Genomic DNA, 19,264 nt, shown 5'->3' on the forward strand with positions numbered 1-19,264 from the left:
ATGCTTAACACGATATCGATAATACAATAGGTAATACGATCTATTACTTGTAGTTTAATTGTATACTATTTTACGGGCACGATGCGTCGATCTCTTCGCGTCGTTCTCAGACCAGGATGCGACGAACGCCGCGGAGAGAACGAAAGCGAGGTTAGAACGACAGAGGTAGGGAAGCCAGCTGATCTAAACGCGACGAATCGAGATTCGACCTGACAATTTCGATTCGACCCACCCATCTAAAACGATCGACCCGTCGGACGTTCCCTTCCTCTCCCGTCATCGTGTCTGCATCGTCGTCAGCATCCTGCTTCCGTCGCTCCTCAGTAAATTCGTGTTACACGTTGCTGTTTAAGTTTATTCGTTCGTTAAGTAGTCAAAATCGCACGGCGAGATATTTAGTCTCGATCGTTATAATATGTTGTATTATGTATAATATGTATAATGTACGCCCCTCTAATGGTTGTTACTATAACATTACACGTCTATATACAATTATCAGGAGCAACAGCGTTATTAGTCATATTAATTAATATGATTTATTCAGGCCGATGCACGCTTCTCATCGATATTTTTTTCGTTAATATGTCGTAGCTGTGTACGTGTAGTGTATGTGTGCGCGTGTGTGAGTGTATATGAGTACGTACGAAGCGGTTAAGGCGGAGGATCATCGCTCCAACTTGGTTCGTTCGTTCTTTGCTTTCGCTCTTTTGTTCCCCGTAACGCGCTAATCAAACTCTTTTCACTTCAGGGTGTTGACGATCATTACGGAGGTATCCAACGTACGGTTACTATCAAGATGACGAGCTGGTTTTCTCTTGGTGCGCGAGAGGACATCAGAAACGAAGATGAAGCGCGAGCCGATATCGTTACAAATCGAACCACGATTGTATAGGGCTCCGCGGTACGCGCGACGATCGAAAATTATAGTGTTGCGTGTATACACGCAACGATAACGTTAAGGAGGAAACAAAACGTCTCCACTTCGTACGTGTCTGGAGTCCAAGCATCGCGTGGCTGTCTGCTAATTACCGACAAACAATTTTAACTTCAAGATTCGAGAAAATGAGAAGAAAAAGTGTTCAAGCATTCGAATAGTTTGGAACTGCTAAAATATTTACAAACTTTCTGGTACACCGAGAAAACGAAGCTCTAAGGATCGAACTGAATAGACTGTTCAGAGGTCTCTTGGCCCAAAATTGACTCTGTGAGAAGTGGTAAGATTTACCGACGAGATATTCATGAGAAACAAGACGAAGCCGGGTAACAGCCACGCGATACGAGCGAAATATCGTGTTGCCTTAATAAAATCCTCCATCGGACGTGGAGCATCGCTGGTTCCGCGCGATTAATAGGAGTCTCCTTTACAAATTAAGCCGTTACCGTTAAGTTATTGCACATTGAACAAACGATTACCGATGAACTCTCGAATGCACGTTATACAAGTCTCTACACTCTTCTTTCTTTCGTCAGGAGATTGGTTATAATTCTATATTCACTCGAGTACTTCACCGTTCCTTTTTTCCGTATATGTATACATACATGTATATACTCGTGCTCTCTCTTCATATATGTATATATATATATAATTATTTATTTATTCATTTATTTATTTAATTATGTATTTATTCATCTCTTTCTTTCATTATTTATATATATATATTTATATGTTTCTCTCATTAGTGCCTACTTATTGTAAATCAAGGAGGAATGTAGTCGTAGTGGTCGCGTTGGGTTGAGCGAGATAAAGAATCGTTCGAGCGAGCCGGCACGTTCATCGTCCGGTGTACAACTAATAATTGAACAGGAGACCTAATTGGCATGGTGGAAAGTCAGACGTGTCTGCTATTTAAACGGTCCGTTTGCCGTTCCCTCGACGACCACCATTTTCTGAATCCCTCATCCTAAACGAAACCTCTTTTTCTCTGCCGAAATACATGACTATGGCTATGATTTTATTTATTATTTTTTTTTTTGAATGCCGGTGGCATTTGTATGTTCTCTTTTAATGAAATGAAAATTGGCAAGTATAGTCTACTGCGAGGAAGTGCTGATGAGTTTCTAGCGGCACACGATGGTCTAGGTCTAACTTATCTTGGATTCTATAGAAAAAAAAATGGGTACATTGGTCTAACTCGCGTCATTGCTCCTGCATTGATGTTACGGAATCAGTTATTGTTTTGGATAAACTACTATAGCCAATCAGATATGATCCTTCGAAAGAAATGAACTAGTTTTGTTGATCTCACCACCTGAAGATTGATAATATTGGTTAAATGAGATTGCGTGGGGAACAATTGACCGAGCATAGAGTAACCTGGTCATCTTCATAGTTTTTTTCAATAATACTGAACGTGTCTTATCATTTTATCCTGCGACTATAGCAATTAAAACATTGACCTGCCCAATTAACAAGTGGGCCCCTGAATGGGGGCGGGGGCAAGGTCGCCTTTAAGGCAGATCATCAACAGACACCTCTGATTTCCACCGTGCAAAAGTGTCCGAGGGCCAAGGCCTCGTTAACCTCGGAGGCACAGATTGCGCGTTCGATGATTAAATACCTGGATCAGGCATAAACCAGTCAGCGTCCGGAACCAGAGAAACTGAACCACGGATCTCTAACGTTGCGATTGAAGTCTCCACGAATTCAGATCAGTACCCTAATGTTTCTTAAGTTTACTTTCAAGCGTAGACTATATTCACCAAAACACACGGGCTATAGTGATTGTATATAGCCTCCCGGAGTTTACCGTGCGTTATCTATATTGTCACGAGATATGATCATCCATAGTAGAATACTTTATAGTCATAGTTGTCTTCCGATTTACATACTCAACATCGATAGATTCGTTATGTTTCGCACATATCCGTCGAATATACTTACATTATTTGTATATATATATATATATATTCTCATATATATATAATATTTATATATTTGTATATATTATATAGTATATTACGGAACTCTCCTATGTAATAACTTTGTCCTTCTCGTTGGGATATTCAATTCCTTACGAATAATTATACGCCGTTTTCTCGTCGTTCTAGACAGTACGATTACGAGGTTCTCCCATAGCGGAACATCGACAATTTATATACTTTATAAGGCCCAAATATTGTGCGCTACCTTTTCAATGAAATACGCCAAAGGAATTGCGAAAGCATTTACGTGTTTGCTCGGGACACTCACAGACACGCCTCTCTGTTCGTTGGGCTCAGTTTCTCGATTCACGCGGCTAATCTTGACCCAGTAGTAGATTGCGCGCGTCGTCGCTACTGAACTTTATGCTTGACCCATCAGCCACGCGATGGCTTCGTTTGACAATCGGTGACGTAATAACGGACGCACCCAGGGACTCTCCACGTCCCCACTCGGGCTGGTAACGGAAAATAAAAGAACGAAAACGTCAAGTCCGTGCGCTCAGATCGTCCTCGTTACGCGAAGACGAGAGAAGCTGATGGTGTTGGCTTGGCAGGCTCGTTTTTGGCACACCTAACTCTCCGGCTATATGTTCACGAGAAAATGGGCTCAGCCTCTACGAATCCCAACGAACAATTGTGATATTTTGCTAAATACCATCCTCGAAGGCCTTTGCTCGACGCGAGAGACGCGATTCTAAAACGGACTAGAAGTTGAGGCCCGGCTCACACCGATCGCCCTCCGAACCATTTGCACCATAGCGCGTTCCGTCACCACTGTACAGCTCGCACAGACCATGGACGACCTCCGAAACTGTCTCTCCTGACGCGATTCGCGCGATCGATGATCCGTGGAAGCTGGTCGAGTGCCTAGGAGATCGAGGATCACGACGAACCGGTTCAGACGTCCTCCTCGTCGTTGACGTAGTTATCCGTGATCATCGTTGACACAACATTGTCCGGCGGGTCGGCCGTGTAGTTCCTCTCCTTATCCTGCTCGAGTTACTCATCCCCCAATTCGTTTCTCTGGACGATACCCATCGGATGACCAGGTGACCATAGAGAACGCTTCTCTGCTCGCTCCTACGTATCGGGGTACCCCGTTTTGCTTCTACACCCCCTGGAATGCCTTGCCAATGCTGATTTCTTTCTCTTCTAGCTGTCCACGGCGCACACTGCCTCAAGTGGCGCTGTCTCGCGCCACGGACTCGGAGTTGTCGCTTCTACGATGGCGACCCGCTGTCGATTTACGGTATCCGTTAGCGACGACACCGTCGCTGGGCGTGCTGCTGGTCGAACGGTCGTCCTCCGTGTCGAGGTCCGTCCCGGATGGCACCAGCATGGCGAGGGTAGGCGAAGAGGACGGGGACGAGGAAGAGGACACGTTGCTTCGATGATTCGCGGTGCTGCTCGACGACTTGATGCGCTGACGACGCGACGGGACTTGGGATTTGGCTTCGTACTTGATCGGAGTCTTGACCGTCGTCGTCGACGGCGCCGCCGTCGCGGGTGTAGCACGGTGAGACGTCGACGACGGCGTTGTCGATCCACCAACGGCCGACTGGTACCTGGCCGTCGGTGTGATTTGCAGTTGTTGCGCCCGGAGACGGCGATCGTCTCTCTGTTGCTGGAACTTTGGTGGGGCCGTGTTCTGCAGGGTCCAGTGGACTTTCCTGGGGACGTTGGAGGACAGGAGGTAAGTGCTGGCGGCTGTTGCACCACCGGGGGAAGCAGTAACCGCTGATAGAGCTGCTTCCGGTGCACTGTCAGCCATCGGTGACCCCGCAGGGCTCGGTAGACTGCGTACGAGAGGCTCAGGAACAACGACTGGAGGACGTTGCTGCTCGTTGTCGCCCAGATCGCCAGCGCAGCCGTAATCGTAGCTGCAGCATAGCTGCCCGTCCTACGGAGAGTTTCGTTGGACACTGGGTTAGCCACGGCGGATGGAACGCGACTTTTAAACGTCTTTCGCGTTCGTCCCTTCACGGTTACCCTCTCACCGCGAAAAGTCTTGGGCTTCGCGAGTGTGTGCGCTTCCTTTCGGTGCTGTTTACGGTACGATACGTTGACGAGTGGAGGGTTAATTGCACAGTGATCGGCCGTGTGTTTAAAAACAGAGCAGTGTATCTGCTTGCACTTGGGTTTTGTTGATTTAGCTTTGGGTAAAGATACTGGCGACTGAAGGCGTTACTTGTCGTCTGTGGGTGATCGCGTGGGGCAGCTACATTGTGTAATCGTGGGAAATTGGGCGATTCTAACAAATTGGACATGCTGTTTCTCAGGAGCCAAAGGGAGGACGCCTCGACCCTTGCTTTAAGCGCTGAGGTATCGGATAGTTGGTGGAAGGCTGTGTTTATAGGAATCAATAGCTGAGTAGATGGAATGCCATGTAGTGGTGAGTGCAAGCGATACTACCACAGTATTAATCAGTTGAAACTGTGTTATATGAGTTACAGCTTGCCGTCTTTGTTAGAGTCACTCCGTTAGTGATCGATACAGGTCTCTACTCGAATTTTGGGGCTGTTCTTTTAAATTTACCTCGTACTACGGATTAGAAGTTCAGTACCAGAGAGCAGACCTTAAAAAGAACTCCAGAAAGTTTGATAAAAAATGGTTTATTTGAAAAATATTCCGCGCAATGGCGAAAGAGTTACCGAAATTTCAATCCACAGTATATGTACACGATTTTAAACAATAAACATCTGTTCCAAGGCCGTATTAGAGCTCGTGACCTTCAGCTAAGTGAGGTCAGGTGGTTACAAATTTAAATTCCTGATAACAATTTTAACAAGTTTTCTTTCGTAAGATGAAAATTTGCCTAAGTGAACAAGTGAAAGCGTGTATTTTATATCGCGTCGCTTCAGTGGCCGCCATGTTTGGTTTCGGGAATCGCGAGTCCAAGACTTTTCGCATCGCAGAAGGAAAACTAGGTAATCCTCCACATAGTATGCAATTCATTGTTTCATTGAACTGGCCACGATTCCGCCGTGGAAACAGGAAATCGACGTGAATATCCGCCCTCGCTCACGTCCCTTCGTGATGTCCGCACTCGGTCCGACTCCTTTCTCTCTTTAACCCACGTGACTCTTTGTGAGACGTTCACTTCACGATCACAATTACAAGAATTCTTAACGACAATCATGCTGAGACATTCGGGGAACAAAACAATGAATTTCCATAGTATGTATCTGACACCTGACGACAACGTGTCTAGGCTTTTACTACTTTTCGCACCGACTCTGACAAAGTGAGTACGATATCTCATTTAGACCCTTTGCGAATACAAACATAACCGTCTGACGAATAGAATTACTTTTCCTTGTTTAATCTTACATAAAAGCATCGAAATTGCTATTAGTGATCACACTTTACTAATAGTACATTACTTTGCGTTCCCAAAGAGTCAAAAATCGTTTATTCTACATAAGAATTCTGAAATTCTGACGAACTCACGTCCTCGTAACGTTCATGAGTCTGTTGAAGGCAAAATAGCTCGGGTAAATCAGTTTAGTAAGTAATTTTCAAATAGTCAGCTTTTTAGTAGGAGGCGATTTCTTGCCAAAAAATAAATCAAAACTGTAGAACACATTTTTTACTGACAAGGCTTCCTTTTCGAGAAAATTTGCTTGAAAAACTTGTTGGGGCTGCGCGGCGCAGGTCAATGGCGCCTCGGTAGTTCCCCGCAAGCGTCCGCCGGTGTCGCCCGATGTAGCAGTTTTCAAAGTCATTTTTCTCGAGAACGAAGCATCAGAGAAGAAAACTTTATACAACAGTTTCGATTTGTTTTATTCCAAAGAATTGTTCTCTCTGCGTTAGATTCATAAGTCACATTCGAATACTGAAAATATGTGCCAAAAATTCAACAGCTTCTACGGATCAACATTGGGGCGATGAATCGAGCGATTTTGCTTTCGAGAGACACTAGTTTTTCCTACCGTTTCATATATTTATCAATATTTCAATTTGGAAGCTTGAATCGAAATTGTTCAATTAATAAATTGACGAGGATTCTTTGCCAGAATCGTTGCTGGACAACACTCGATAGACAGAGAGAAAGAGACTCTTGGTGCTTCTATCGAATCTCGAATGCAGATCAGAGGAGGGTGCAAAAGAGGCTCAAGTGTAACCAAAAAACATAATCAAAAATAAAGATAAAGAAACGAATCAAAATGCAGTCTGTGTGTATTTTGTGTGTTTCTGTTACCACGTGCGCCGTGCGCCCCGACCGATACCAAATATAAACTGGCCAGAAGTGATTTATATATCTTCGATTTATGTCGACGACAGTGTGTCTCGAAATGTGTGCGAGCTAAGTGAAAGAAGTTAGTTGAATCGTTTTAGTCATGAGAGCGTGGGGTGAGTCGGTGCATGCGAGTTTTATTTTTTTTTTCTGTAAACGTGCATTCAGCCACTGTACCAGAGTAGAGGATCCATACATTTCTTGATCGATCGATCGATGATTTGCTGATAACGCGGAACTATAGCTCTGTTATTGCATAAAGTAAATGGTACTGAATTGGTTTAGTTGATATCGATGTTATTTTTATCCTTAAAAATATTTTAAACCTTGAGATATACTCTAGTAGAATTAAAATCAATGGAAATGAAATTTTAGTATTTTGTAAACATTTCTAAATTTGCAATGTTGACAGCTATTGATATTTCGTTGTTAACAAATGATATTGTAGCGAATAAGGCCGATGGTACCAATGATATTGATTTTCGTATCTGATGAAGATAACAATGTTCAAAGATAGTATGCATTCTTTCTTCTATTAATCGACAGATAGTAATTCATGAACAGTGAGTTAGTTTACGAATAAATGAAAAATCGCCGACGCGTCGATCAAGAACATTTTTGACAAGAATTAAACGTATGAAACATGCGACGTGCTCGCGATTCACCCTGCCAATTAACATTTTCTTAGCGCAATATTAAGTCAGGTCTACGTCACGCGCCATTCTCAAAGCAATTATGAATACTAGATGTCATATTGGGTGTCATCTTGCAGAAAAAATCACGGGGCCTGAGATGGGCCGGATTTCTATGCCCATGTGCGCTAAGAACATCATCGATAAAGTGATCGAGTAAAAACGGGTGGTGCATGTTTAGTAACAATTTCTGAAAAATTAATAAAAGAGACAGATGCTCAAATGACGGCTAAATGCACCATAGAAAATACCTTCCAGAGTTTGGGCATATTTTTTCGGATTTTTAAAAAGATCTCTGCTTGAAATTCATCCTGATATATCGAAGTTACGTTCGTACGATACGAATTTTGTTCGATACCCATAATATACATTATGTGGAAATGATAATTCCGACAGTCACGTGACATAGACAGATCGTAGACCCAACACAGTCGAAGAAAGGGTTAAGAGAAAGCCTGGTGACCAGCGTGCGACTATTAACGAACGAAAAGACCTCTAAACGGGGACACGCGGATTACTAGAGTCTAGAAAAACGAACAGTACAGAGAAGAAAGGTTAACAGAAACATGGAGACAAGCGGTGGAACGGATCGGTACCAGTGCTAGAGAGCTACCTAAGCAGGCAGGAGGAGTAACGAAAGCACTCGAGCTCGAGATTAGTCATGGACAATAAACAATAACAGTAAGAGACATTAATAAACAAAGAAAAGAGGCGGGTAGAGATTATAGGTGAGGTAGAAGTGACGTGATTACCGATGCACACAACACGCGCTATTGCTCACCAATTGGGCGCAGTACGGCACCTGCAAGGATACCCATCGTTAGGCTATCAGGTTAGTCGTCACGGGCAATATGGCGGGGTTAAAATTTCACAACATGGTTACGGTATTAGCACTCGGTTACACTCTTTCGTGTTACTTCGTGTATGCTCAGCGTATCAGCCCACCCTGTCCGCGTCCGTCCATTCACGGGAGCATAAACTATTAGCTCTGTGCCCGAGTTAGGCCGATTTGCTCTCTATTGAGGTGCTCCGTTGAACGCTTTCTGGTTAGATTTCGACTCTGTTCTTTTTGCTAATTACTGTCCTCTTTAAAACATTGAGATTTGCTTGCTCTTAAAAACGAGACAAGCACAGTTGGTCTTGATTAGGACTGAAAGCTGCCGTGAACGGATCGACGAGGTCGAGGTCATGCTACACGGTCGGTCGCTATGAGGTCGGGTCCGCTTTTGATTAATCATCGCCAGGCAATATGTATTGAACACGATCCATGCAGGGCCGACCCGAAGCAGTGAGATCTTTTATTTCCGAGCCTTCGTTTTCACGCAAATCGGTCGAAAGTGAGCTGAGTCAGGACTTAGAATTTTTCTCTTCCGTCCGATCGAGCGCGCGATTCTTTCGTATTTCGCGGCAGTGTTCGATGGTTTTGAAAGTTTATTTTACGATAGAGAGTATTGGTTTCTTGGATCGAGAGTGGCGAATGATCAGTGGTCAATGGGCACACTGTTTTATTTCTATGAACGAAGGATGAGTTCTTAATTTTTTAAAACAGAGATTGCTGGTTGTTGTATCACACTGATTCAATTTCAAGCATACTCTGTTTCTTATATTCAATTAAAATATATAGAATCGTATCTCAAGAGAAGAATCCTGAAAATTAAGAAATACACTCTAGTAATCCAAGAGACCAATAACGAATTGATTGATTCGAAATCGCTGTATTGTTTTCGTCCAAGCTATTTAGCACCTGGTCCATACAGTGAGCGAGGGTCAAAACAAAAACGTATTACGATTGATAAATCAATTGTCACTACGAAAATAATAACAAAAATGACTCTCGTTTCTACATTTACGCAGAGAACAATGAAATTACTCTGATCAGTTGGAGAGACATGCAGTATAAGTATATACGGTGCCGAATTGGGATATCTCGTCTTTCTTACTGATGGTGAAAGACTAATAATAATAATGAACACTGCCGCGTGCGAGGCAGATAACGAAAAAAGTACACAGATCTAATTTAATGCTAGCTTAGGGACGCCCCTGAACGTGTCTTGGACACTTGTATTGCCAAAAGAGATCTTGGAGTAATTTACAATTGGTGATTACAGCATGAGATCGCATAATGACAAGACTAGCACGACGCATTAGTAGCCAACGCCGAGAGAACATGTTCCCAAACGATTAACACGGAGTCGAAATTCCCAAACAGCCTAACTAGATTCATTTGTTTGGGTTTTATCGTGGTGCTTAGAACGTTTCGTCAAGTCTTTGTAGTAATACTTGTCCGATAGGTCGAGTGGTAATGAGATTTTAGTCAGGCTAAGTTGCACCAAGTTAGAGAGGTTTCTTAATTCAAATTAGGTTCGAATCAAGTCTGGACCAATAGCTAAATGCTAAGTTTAAGTTAAGTAAAGGGCTAAGTTAGTTCACAATCACATTTAAGGTCTGGGTCATTTGAATTGGCTAGGTCTCAGACAAGGATCACATTTATGTTAGGGCTGGATTAAGTGGATCAGCTAAGTTAATTATATCTATTTACATCTAAAGTATGAGTTAGGTATGGATCAAGTCTAAGCTATGTTAAAGCTAGCTATGAGCTAAGTTCAAGTTAGGTCTAGGCTAATGGACTGATTCTGTGTCTGGTTTGTATTAGATTTGTGTTGAGCTTGAGTTGAATCGTAAACTTCAAAGACTTGAACGAAACGTTAGCAACAGAGACATTTGTAGCATGTTAAATTTGATCCTAATTTTCTCTCAGCGTGTGAAAGATCAAGATTTTAGCGCATAGCTTTGCAACGTTGACTCGCGTTATACACACCGCAAAAATAAATGGCATAGTACTAGAAATAAATTACAGTCAGTATATGTATAGGCACCTTGTATTATACGAGGGTTACCTACTGACACGATAAATAAATAAGATAGACAAAAAAGTAATAGAGAGCGAAAGAGAGCGAGAAAAAAAAGGTATATATATATGCTCGTGTGTTGTGACTTTATTTGTACACGTGGCGGACGAATTATTTCTACATTTAGAACGATAAATCCAAAGTGAATCGTCAATAAAGACTAAAATAAGTTAATTCTCGCGTTATCTGCTTTTTGTTTCGAAATGATTCTTAAATAGCTTTTAAAAGATATATAACGTTTCTGTTGATTCTAAAGAATTACGTAAAGAAAGTCCTTTGATTACTAAGATTAATTGTACCTGCACATTTCTTAAATAAATATTAGTCACATAAATATATCTGAATGCTCTACAAGCATTTTATAAATAAATCAATACGTATTTACAGGAGAAACGACACAAACAGTCAATTAATTATTATCCTTGATTAACATAAAATTATACTAAATTAATTTACAATTATCTCTTACATCTCAGACATTTAAACATCAAGATAGTAACACGCTAATGTTGATAACTGTTCATGCATTAAAAAAGCGATGTTAATTGAGCGGTTGAGTTTAGATACAGCGAAAGCATATTACAAGAGAGAACAGATACAGAAAGAGAACGTTAATATAATGTTAATCCGCCACGTGTATTATGTACATCATGATGTTTTTGGATGGGCGGCTGTCGCACAACAACTGGTCGTACCTCGACGTATCATAGTGAACGCAACTGATTGGACACATGACAGATTCACGGCTAACTTAATGCGATATTTACTTTTCGTTTACTGACCTTGAGCTCTTGATTTCGCGCGAAAAGAGAGTGCGACGAGAAGAAACGTTGACCAAGATATTCAAGTTATCATTGCTTAAGTATAAGAATGTGACATGAACATGATTGTTTAACCCCTTCCCGTGGTATTTAGTGGTATTTCGTAACAGAGATTATGAGAATCGTGACCAACTCTTATGGCGTACTAATAGGAACTAAAACTCGATCACGATCGTGATTTGCTATCAGCAAGCCTGGCTCGTGATGTTCATGTTTGGGCGAAAATCATCATCACGAGTCAGACTCGTTAAAGTACGGGAAGGAATTAATGTTTAACGAAGCACCAGTGCCAATACTAAAGTACGTAAGTACTGGGAAGAACATTGAGCAAAGAAGACTAGGTGGCGCTAGTATATACGAATTGACTCTCACATGACTACTCAAGATTACGATGGCGTCACGAAGACAACATTACAATTTAAGACAAGGAAAAAGATCCTAATGCATTCTCAATCGTGTACACTACACGCTAAAGGGTATAAATTTGGTCGCTAAAGTATGCAAGTTTACTGGATGACGCCATTTTTTGACTACGCTGTATGAAACTCAGCGCATCACATTTTCTTTGCCGTGTATAACAACAGATAGAAAATCCAAAGTGTAGCTACGATCCAAACGTGGATCGACGATGTAATGTGTGAATCATCCGGACCATCGATCCTTCTCAATCCTTCGCCTCTCTTCTCTCACGAACCCCCCTATCCTATCCGTATCCTGCGGACCTTCCACGGGTAAAGGACCGACGATTCGGTTTCTTCGGTCCTTCCACGTGATCGTGGCTGGACGTCCTCCTTACCTTGCACTCGCACGTGGTGCACTTGTCATGGGGGTCCTGCCAGGAGCTGCCGCTATCGTGGATGATCCCGGAGTAGCTGCAGGGCTGTGGTCGAGTGAGCACCGAGAGGGAGGTACTGTTTCCAGGCAGTTCCCTCGCGCAAGGATCATCCTCGCAACGAGGACAACAGTCCCCGTCCTCTGTTACGGGATTCGAGCAGGTCACTGGTGGACATTCCATCTGCCAGCAGTCTATTTCGCCATACTGCAATAAATTGCAATGATTTTAACAGATACATCGACGGATCAAGCCTAAAGATTGCAAATGATCTAATGGAATTCAGGATTATGCACCGTCAACGTCTACTACGAGCTATGTTATCGCAACAAATCTTATTACCAGGCATTCGCAAGTCTGGCATTGGTATATCCATCGTTCACCGCTTCTGAAGACTAGGTGATGTAGTTCCTGGTGTCTACAGGAGGCCGCAGGATCACACTGCGGGCAACACTTATCCCTGTGGCTTCCTGGAGCGCTGCAGTCGCAGATAGGATCTCTACAAGTGACAACGCCGTCCTTGCACGTGCATCTTCTGCAGGGATTTCCGGCCGGCGCTAACGTCTCGCCATTCTCCACTTCGCGATTCTCGAACCAACAACCTGGACAAGTCGAGGAAAGTAGAAAACGGAATCAATTGACGAGCCACCATGGAGCCATCGAGGATTGCCACTTAACTAGAAATACTCCTCACGCAACAGGAATAAGGATCAAGCGCCTACAGCGACGATCAAAGGATTCATTGTTATAGTCTTTTAATTTAAGACAACCTGGACACTTACTGAGCCTGCATTCCTCCGCGGTGTGATTGTCTTCCTGGAGTGGACACATGCACTCGTACCCTCCTTCGGTGTTGGCACATTTCGCGCTAGGGTGGCACGTGTGCCTCCTTTCGATTGTTTGATCGTTGCATTCGTCGATGTCGAGGCACTGTGTGCCTTGAGTGCTGTCATGGAGAGCACTTCTGTAGCCAGGTTTGCAGCGACAGTAGTACCACCCGGGCATGTTGAAGCACGTCGAGGACTGATGGCACCTGTGTAGGTCGCTGGCGCACTCGTCCAGGTCGAGCTCGCAACTGTTGCCGATATAACCGCGTCGACAGGAACACCTTCCCGGCGCCACGCACTCGCCGCCATTCTGACAGGTCTGATTGCAGACGGCTAAACCAGAAGAGGTCAAGAGATTAGGAAGATTACGGGCTGGAAAGGGGGTGCAGCGTTGGAAGGAAAAAAGTGTTACGATCAACGTAGAACACAAAATAGAATACTGTACGTTTGCAGGTGTATCCATCTCCCGTGTATCCATCCTTGCATACGCAGTAGTAGCTGCCAGCTGTGTTGACACAAGTCGCATGTTCGTCGCACGCGTGATGGCCGGTCGCGCATTCGTCAAGTTCCGCGCAATTGAATTTGTCGACTCTATGGTAACCCGGAAGACACTCGCACGTGTAGGAGCCAATCACGTTGACACACTTCGTGTTAGCGTTGCAGTGGTGACCCTCCGAGCCACCTTGCTGTTTGCACTCGTCTACGTCTGAATCGCCAACAAATTAGGTCAATGTGAAATGCAATTACCATTGCAAAAACGTGTTGTTTTCGACACTTCGTTGCGAGGAGAGGGTCGTAAATGCACGTATTTGTTTGAAATTGCAATTATTGGATTACAGAATTGCAGGCATGTGTCTGTACTCTTATGAAACATAGGAAGAGTTGCTTAGATGCATCCCAGACTTGACTAAAGCCACCAAGGACTGATCACCAATGATTTTATCACGAAACATGGACATAGGCAGTAAAGACTATCGGTAGAATGGGTGAGCTTGACCACTTGAAATAGAGTCTGAATCGCTAACAAAATATGGAATCACTGTCTGAGGACAGGAACGCGCATCCCCGTTACCGCAATTCTGTAATCACGACCATCCTCCTTCGAATGACAGTCCGGCTCTTCAACACGGACAACGAAGAACCGTGTGTGTAAACACGTGTCATGTTCTCCGCGTGTCAACATCATCGTTTAAATATTTCACGCGACCGGATCGATCGGAAATTGCACGTGGTCGAGCAGGAATTTCCCATCGACCCGGCCCGCCTCCATCGAGACGGTTCGAAGGTTAATACGAGCGCGTTAAGTTAGAGAGGAAAGCATATTAGATACCGTGACAGTTATGACCATCCCCCTGGAAACCAATATCGCACTGGCAGGCGTAGGTTGTCTGGAGGTTCAAGCAGGATGCGTTAGCGTGACACTTGTGGCCCTTCGCGCAGTAGTCCACCCCTGGTTAAATTGGGTTAGCCAGGCAGATGAAGAGATAGTTAGAACATTCGATTAGCGTATTTGGTTTAGTTTTAGCGGGAAGCTGCCGCCGCCAGGGAATTGGATGAATTCTCAGTGTCCAAGACTGAGAAGAAACGATCCCGACTTCTTGACGAGCTTCTGTACAGAGCTTGTAAGATCTAATGCCACCCAAATGTATGGGCAGACGGTTAATTGTTCATAAGATATTTTATATTGAAATTAAATATCTTGGAAACCATTAACCATCCGAAGCTCTTTCATTATGCAAGAGCTCGTCAAATAGTTAGCGTTACGCTTCAAGACCTTCATTCGTGAATTCTCGTTAATCTTTCATGCTGATGAGCGCGTTAAGTGACGATAAAAATTGAGTAGTCTGGGATCTCCTGACGAGGCATGCGTCCCTTTGTTTATTTGATCCTTAGTTAATGGGCTATTATGGTGAGTAAGTGACTGATTTAGCAACGAGGACAACCCCTGGCAAAGAGTTCTTTGATTGGAATAAATGGTTAAATAATTTGGTATAGGTAGGGTGTAATTGTGGCGACTCTTCAAATATGTCAGAACATGGAAAACAATGCTTAATGTAACCATGTAACTAGTATCGGATAAAGGAGTGATCCAAAGAGTCACCAGATCAAAACTGTCAATAAAGTCCACATTATAGCTTCACCTACAGGGAGGGTACCTTTTGCCTGCGTCTCAAATTTGACGGAGTATCAGTTTATCGGATGAGGAACCTTTTGCCAGGGGCTGCATGCTTGGTTAATAGATTATTACATCATGCTAAACATCGAAATGACATTTTGTTAAAATGGACTAGCGAGGGCAATGAGTGATCTCGTTCGTTATTGACTTTACGTTAATTTTCACTAAGGGCTCTCGACAAATATTGTTAGAGTCGATCGTCACTCGATACGATCGAACCCTGTCACTGCTGTAAAAGTCGGAAATGTCTCAAAAGATTAAAGTAATAGTACCAATGGATGTTCTATTGCTCGCAAACGTACCTGGACAAAACTTGCAACACTCTTCGGCCACGCTTATTTGCTCACTGGGTGGACAAGGCAATCGTGGACACTTTGTTTCGGTGTCGAACCTTTTGCAGGTGAAGCTACCGTCGAAACAATCGCATTCGACGCACTGTCTCGGCGAGACTTTCACACCGTGATCGTAAATATCGCCGAGCAAGTAACATTGCTCTGGGAACAGACACGCCAGGATGCGAATTACCAAGTGTTTGCTCCGGCAGCATTGACCAAAGCAGTCGTACGCTCGGGCCACGGTCTTAGATAAGGGGTGTCTTTGTGGGAAACTTACTCAAGCAGATCGGGCAGCACTGTCCCGGAGGAATGACAGGATTCTTGCAGGTGACAGGGGCGCAAGGTGTCGGCCTACACTCGATCTCACCGTGTACGCAAGAACACTGCTGACAGTCCTTGTTCCAAGTCGCACCGTCCTCTTGGACGGTGCCATTAGTCCTGCACGACTTTTGGCACTCGCACTCTTCCACTTTGCTTATTCTGCCCTCTGCAACGGCTAGCTAAAAGGAAGGACGTTAATGAGCACAAGTTGATCGGCTGTCCGCGACGGAGAAAATTAAAAACGTGCTTCGACCCATTTCTTACGACGAGGACGGTATCGCCGAGTCGTTCGACAATTTACTCACCCTACGCGTAAGTTCGTTGAGATTATGCATCAGCTGCTCCACAGTATTTTGTAATATAGAAAATTGACCACAAGTGGGACAGGACGAATCGAGCTGGGGACACTGGGAAAGATAGCCATGGGGCCCTGGTATCAGCTTCACATCCTGCAAAGCACCCTGTGGCGCCAAAATGGTACTAACTTATCTCAGTCCAATGTAGAGTCAGGATTTAAAGTAGCGCTACCGTCGCTATATACGCTTTTTCTAACACTCGTAACCCTGTTTCTCAAGCATACCCTCCGCGGAACTAAACAAGTGCCCTTGAAACTGAGCCTGAGAACCCTGTAGACCAAAGACGCTCTAAACTAAACTTAAGTTTACGGAGTAACCCGCGTCGAATCCACGGCCTTAGGTCTATGCTCTACGTTGCTCGATTGCGATACGGTTGGCAGTTGTAGAAGGAATTGGGGGGGAAAACGCTAGTAATGAACGACTCGTACCTTGAAGAGAAAGTGTCTGACGTTTCTCTGGCCTACCCAAAGCTGAAGCTGTGGCAAAGTGAAATTGGTGTCAGGTGGTCCGGGCCTAAGCAACCGCCTGTACAAGGGATGACAGTCGACGAGCAGCTCGACCTGCGAGCCGCTTACGCTCAGGGCGACCCTGTGCCAGGCGCCGTCGGCCAGTCGGAAAGGAAACGCCTCCACGTGGACAGTCCCGTCTCGGCGCGATACGTAGTGAAGTCGAAGCTCGTCCTTACGACCGCTGCTCTGCAGCTCCAAATATCTACCAATCGCACAGAGATAGTTCACTTTTCTATAGAGAATAATCAACGGTTAAAAAAGACATTGCAAACTCGTAAAATGGTAATATACGGTAACGTAGATCGGTTGCTCGAGAAATTCAATTGATTCGAGAGCAGTCGATTCCCATGAATTATCACGCAGCTATTTAATCGAATAACTTGACGCAGCAATTGGTACGACAACACGGTCACAGAACGTAGTACGCGAATAACATCTGGAGATCGATTAAACCCCGTCTCGAGCTCTTAATTGAAACATGTGCATGGAATAAATTGATTACGCGATCGAATCAGATGAGGACATGTTACGCGCGTGCATCGTGATTTCCGTTTCGCGCTGATCGTCGATTCTAACCACTTGGATGTCCTTAATGATTCATAATAATAGAAATCTTGATTCTACGAGTGCCAATAGACGAGTCAAGGGCGTGTATCGGCAGGGTCTTTGGACGTGGACCGTTCCATGCAAATCCCTACGACGAATCTTCAATTTGGGACAACGGCAAATTAACATTAAATTTCGCTTAAACTGGCCGTGTTTTCTGCTCGGCAGGGCGTGTTAATTACCGTCTAATACGCGGACACGTAGGTGCATGCATCCAATTTGTGTCAGTCAGGTCAAAACGACTAGACTGCACTCCTCGCGTGCCAACAGAGGGTGCAACTACTTTGAGGTTAAGTGCTCTTCTTCATCCCGGCTCAACAATTGACACAGTAACTTCCTTAAGACTGGCTTTTCTACCTTTTCCAGTTCGCGGACTCTCTTTAAGCATCGTTGCTTCTAATTCATTGGTCGATCGCAGTTTGGTCTGATGGCTCTTGGCTCTATCTCCTCGATCGTGCTTGACCCTTTATAAACGGTACTTTCACTGATTATACAGGACGAAAAATTAGCAATTCCCAACTGAAATGACTACTTGTTTATCGAAACCCCGCTTTGAAGCGACAGAATCGAGACTCCCAATGGAGATAAAGGAAAAAGGAGTCTGAGGATTCCCGGAGCTCGATCTCGTATTTCGTTCGTGCATTGCTCGAGTTCCAGCGCGTTGTCCGAGTCACTTTGATTCCGGACCATCAGTCCCGAAGCGAGAATCAGTGGGTGGAATTAAATTACACGCGTCGTACCTATTGTTCCCATGTGAAAAGGCGACGATCGTCCCGGAATTGGCCTCCTCCTGTCGCAGAGCGGCGGCTATAGTGAATTCCGGAACCCGTTGGAGTAGCGTAACTGCTCGTTCGAAGCTCGCCTCGTTCAGTCGGAGCTCCCTCTCCTCGCCTGCAGTAGTAAAACTCAATGATTCCCGCACCTCGTTCGATCTTTTCGCGAAACATGGATAATATTAATAGTATCGTGAACAAATATTGGAAAAATCCTTATCTGGATGAAACATAAAGAACCGTTTATCCGTTACTCGCTAAATAAAAATTACAATTTCTTTGGAAATAGCTTCCACACTTTTTGGCCTATAGCTGTGTTAATTTTGGCAAAAGTTGGGCAGAGGCTTAATTCACCTAGGTCTAGCAATTTCAGAAAAGTTCGGGAATACTGTTTCATTCGATGACAAAAGAGTTTGGCGATGTAGGTCAGCCGAAATTTTTTGGTGGGTCGCATCGATTTGTCCGATTCACTGTTCCCGCTCGTAGTTACGCAATCAAGTTGACATGGAAATTCGATTGACTGCAGTTTCCGGCTCGGTTTCGTGAAAATTCGAAAAAAATTTGTCCTCTAACGAACCGAATTGTGAGCTTCTCGAGCAGAAATCCGAAGCTTCTACTTCAAAAACTATCCGACGCATTTTAAATTCCTTATAGTTACAGAAAAAGATAAACTAAACAGAGATTAATTACATTAAATTACATCCCCCTTCGAACGAGTCAACGTTTAGCCAACGAGTGGCCAGCGTTTGTAGATGAAAATGGGACACCCTGTAGAATCACCTGCGCTCTTTTTGAACCGTGCTCGGGGTCACCTGTAGAACGTACACAGTCGATGGACGCTCGGTAACGCGACACCCTCTGTATCCGAGGAAACATACTCTATTAGCTCGCATAAGACACGGACGATAAAGTTTCGTTTAACGCGCCATAACGCGCGATTCCTCTCCC

At 44.1% G+C, this 19,264-nt stretch overlaps 1 protein-coding gene across 2 annotated transcripts in view; it reads right to left on the reverse strand.

The window, feature by feature from the left end:
* Positions 1-2,959: 2,959 nt before the first annotated feature.
* Positions 2,960-19,264, reverse strand: part of LOC122396186 (protein kinase C-binding protein NELL1-like) — a 68,785-nt gene continuing 52,480 nt past the window's right edge. The window contains exons 3-13 of one of the 2 annotated variants that reach the window (XM_043394364.1): positions 18,284-18,434; positions 16,857-17,139; positions 16,378-16,533; positions 16,029-16,251; positions 15,719-15,910; positions 14,571-14,690; positions 13,686-13,946; positions 13,196-13,573; positions 12,756-13,015; positions 12,378-12,620; positions 2,960-4,822 (exon numbers count right to left, since the gene is read on the reverse strand). In XM_043394364.1, coding sequence (XP_043250299.1) covers positions 4,100-4,822; positions 12,378-12,620; positions 12,756-13,015; positions 13,196-13,573; positions 13,686-13,946; positions 14,571-14,690; positions 15,719-15,910; positions 16,029-16,251; positions 16,378-16,533; positions 16,857-17,139; positions 18,284-18,434 — 2,990 coding nt within the window. In that variant the 3' untranslated portion in view covers positions 2,960-4,099. The remainder of the gene's footprint in view (positions 4,823-12,377; positions 12,621-12,755; positions 13,016-13,195; positions 13,574-13,685; positions 13,947-14,570; positions 14,691-15,718; positions 15,911-16,028; positions 16,252-16,377; positions 16,534-16,856; positions 17,140-18,283; positions 18,435-19,264) is intronic. The other variant, XM_043394365.1, reaches the window with a different exon arrangement.

Source organism: Colletes gigas, unplaced genomic scaffold (genome assembly GCF_013123115.1).
Source record: "Colletes gigas isolate AHSC1104 unplaced genomic scaffold, ASM1312311v1 Colletes_gigas_Sc00007, whole genome shotgun sequence".
Classification (NCBI taxonomy): domain Eukaryota; kingdom Metazoa; phylum Arthropoda; class Insecta; order Hymenoptera; family Colletidae; genus Colletes; species Colletes gigas.